The following is a 1,390-nucleotide window of genomic DNA, read 5'->3' as shown; positions in this document are numbered from 1 at the left end:
AAAAGGAGAAAAGGGAGAAAGAGAGCCAGTGGAAGAAATAGAGGAAAACAAATGAAATCCCCTAAGGAAATAAGAATGGGAAGGAAGGAAGGGAGGCAGCAAGCCAAGCTAAAACTAGGAAAGCAGAAGAGAGAAAAAGAAAACCCCCAGGAAAGAAAAAAAGCAAGGCAAGAAATAATGTAAGAAGCAAGGCAGGGGGAAAGGAAAAAGAAGGGAAGAATAAAGGAAAGAGGGGAAGTACAGAAGGAAAGTAAGAGGAAAGTAGAAAGGAAAGAAGAAAGAAGAAAGCAAATAAAAAAGGGGAAGACTGGAGCAGGAAAAGTTAAAAGAGAGAAAGAACAAAAGGAAAGAAAAAGCAGGGAAAGGAAAAGCAAGGCCAGAGCGTAGAGAAACAAGCAAACAAGGACAGATGGAAGGAAGGTAAGAAAGGAAGGAGCCCGCCACCCTGCCCAAAGAAAGGAGGAAAGAGCAATGAGGAAAGCAAGGGAAGGAAAGAGAAAACAAGGGCAGGGGAAGAAGGAGAGAAAGAAGGAAAGGAAGGAGGAAGATGAGAAGGGAAAGAATAGAGGAAAAGCAAGGAAAAAGGAAAACCACGCAAGGAAACAAGGAAAGAAAAAAGAAGAAAGAAGGCAAGTGAAAAAGAAAGAGAATGGAAAAAGGGAAGACTAAAGGAAAACGGGAAATGTAAAAGAGGAAGGAAACAAGGAGGAAGAAAAAAAGGTGAAGGAAAGTAAGGAAAGAAGAGTAAGGGAGAAGGAAAAAAGGAAGGGAACTAAAGAAAATAAAGGAAAGGAAAATGTACGAGAAAAAAGGAATGAAGAAACTAGGGAAGAAAAAGAAAATAATGAAAGGAGGAAAAAATGAAAGAAAAATAAGAGAAAAGAATAAAAAGGAGATGGAAAGAAAGAAGAGAAGAAAGGAAAGGGTAAAATGAAAGAAGGGAAATAGAAGAAGGAAGAGAAAGGAAGGAAGGAAAGATAAAAGGCTATAGGAAAAGTAAAAAGGAAAGAAAGAGAACACCAGAGGAAAAGAGCAAAGAAGACTCAAATGAGAGAGAGAGAATCAAAGGAAAAAGAAAGCCAAGACAAAAGAAGGAAAAAAGAAAAAGAAGGAAAGGAAACCGAAGGAAGAAAAGAGAAAAGGAAACAAAAAAGTGAAGGCAGGAAAAGGGGAGGAAAGGAGAAGAGGAGGAAAGAGGCAAAGAATGAGAAGAAGTGAGAAAGAGGAAGGAAAAGGAAGGGAACGTCAAGGATAGCAACGAAATGGAGAGAAAACCCAGGGAAAGAAAGCAGGGAAAAGGAACTAGAGGAAAAAGGAAGAAAAAGCAAGGAAGGAGAGAAGGAAAGGAAAAGGAAGAAAAAGCAAAAGAAGGGAGGGGAAAAAGAGGGAA

The 1,390-nt window shown here is 39.2% G+C and overlaps 1 protein-coding gene across 1 annotated transcript in view; it reads right to left on the bottom strand.

The window, feature by feature from the left end:
• The window catches only part of LOC146592047 (uncharacterized), a gene marked incomplete at its 5' end in the record, with an annotated part of 3,711 nt that extends 2,868 nt beyond the window's left edge, over positions 1 to 843 (bottom strand). The window contains one exon of the mRNA XM_085311735.1: positions 116 to 843. Within this exon, the coding sequence (XP_085167861.1) occupies positions 116 to 843 (728 nt within the window). The remainder of the gene's footprint in view (positions 1 to 115) is intronic.
• Between the last annotated feature and the right edge of the window lie 547 nt (positions 844 to 1,390).

The sequence above is a fragment of the Rhea americana genome, unplaced genomic scaffold, assembly GCF_003343005.1.
Source record: "Rhea americana isolate MKP2758 unplaced genomic scaffold, rheAme1 scaffold_349, whole genome shotgun sequence".
In the NCBI taxonomy this organism is placed as follows: domain Eukaryota; kingdom Metazoa; phylum Chordata; class Aves; order Rheiformes; family Rheidae; genus Rhea; species Rhea americana.
This window is presented reverse-complemented; position numbering and strand designations above follow the sequence as displayed.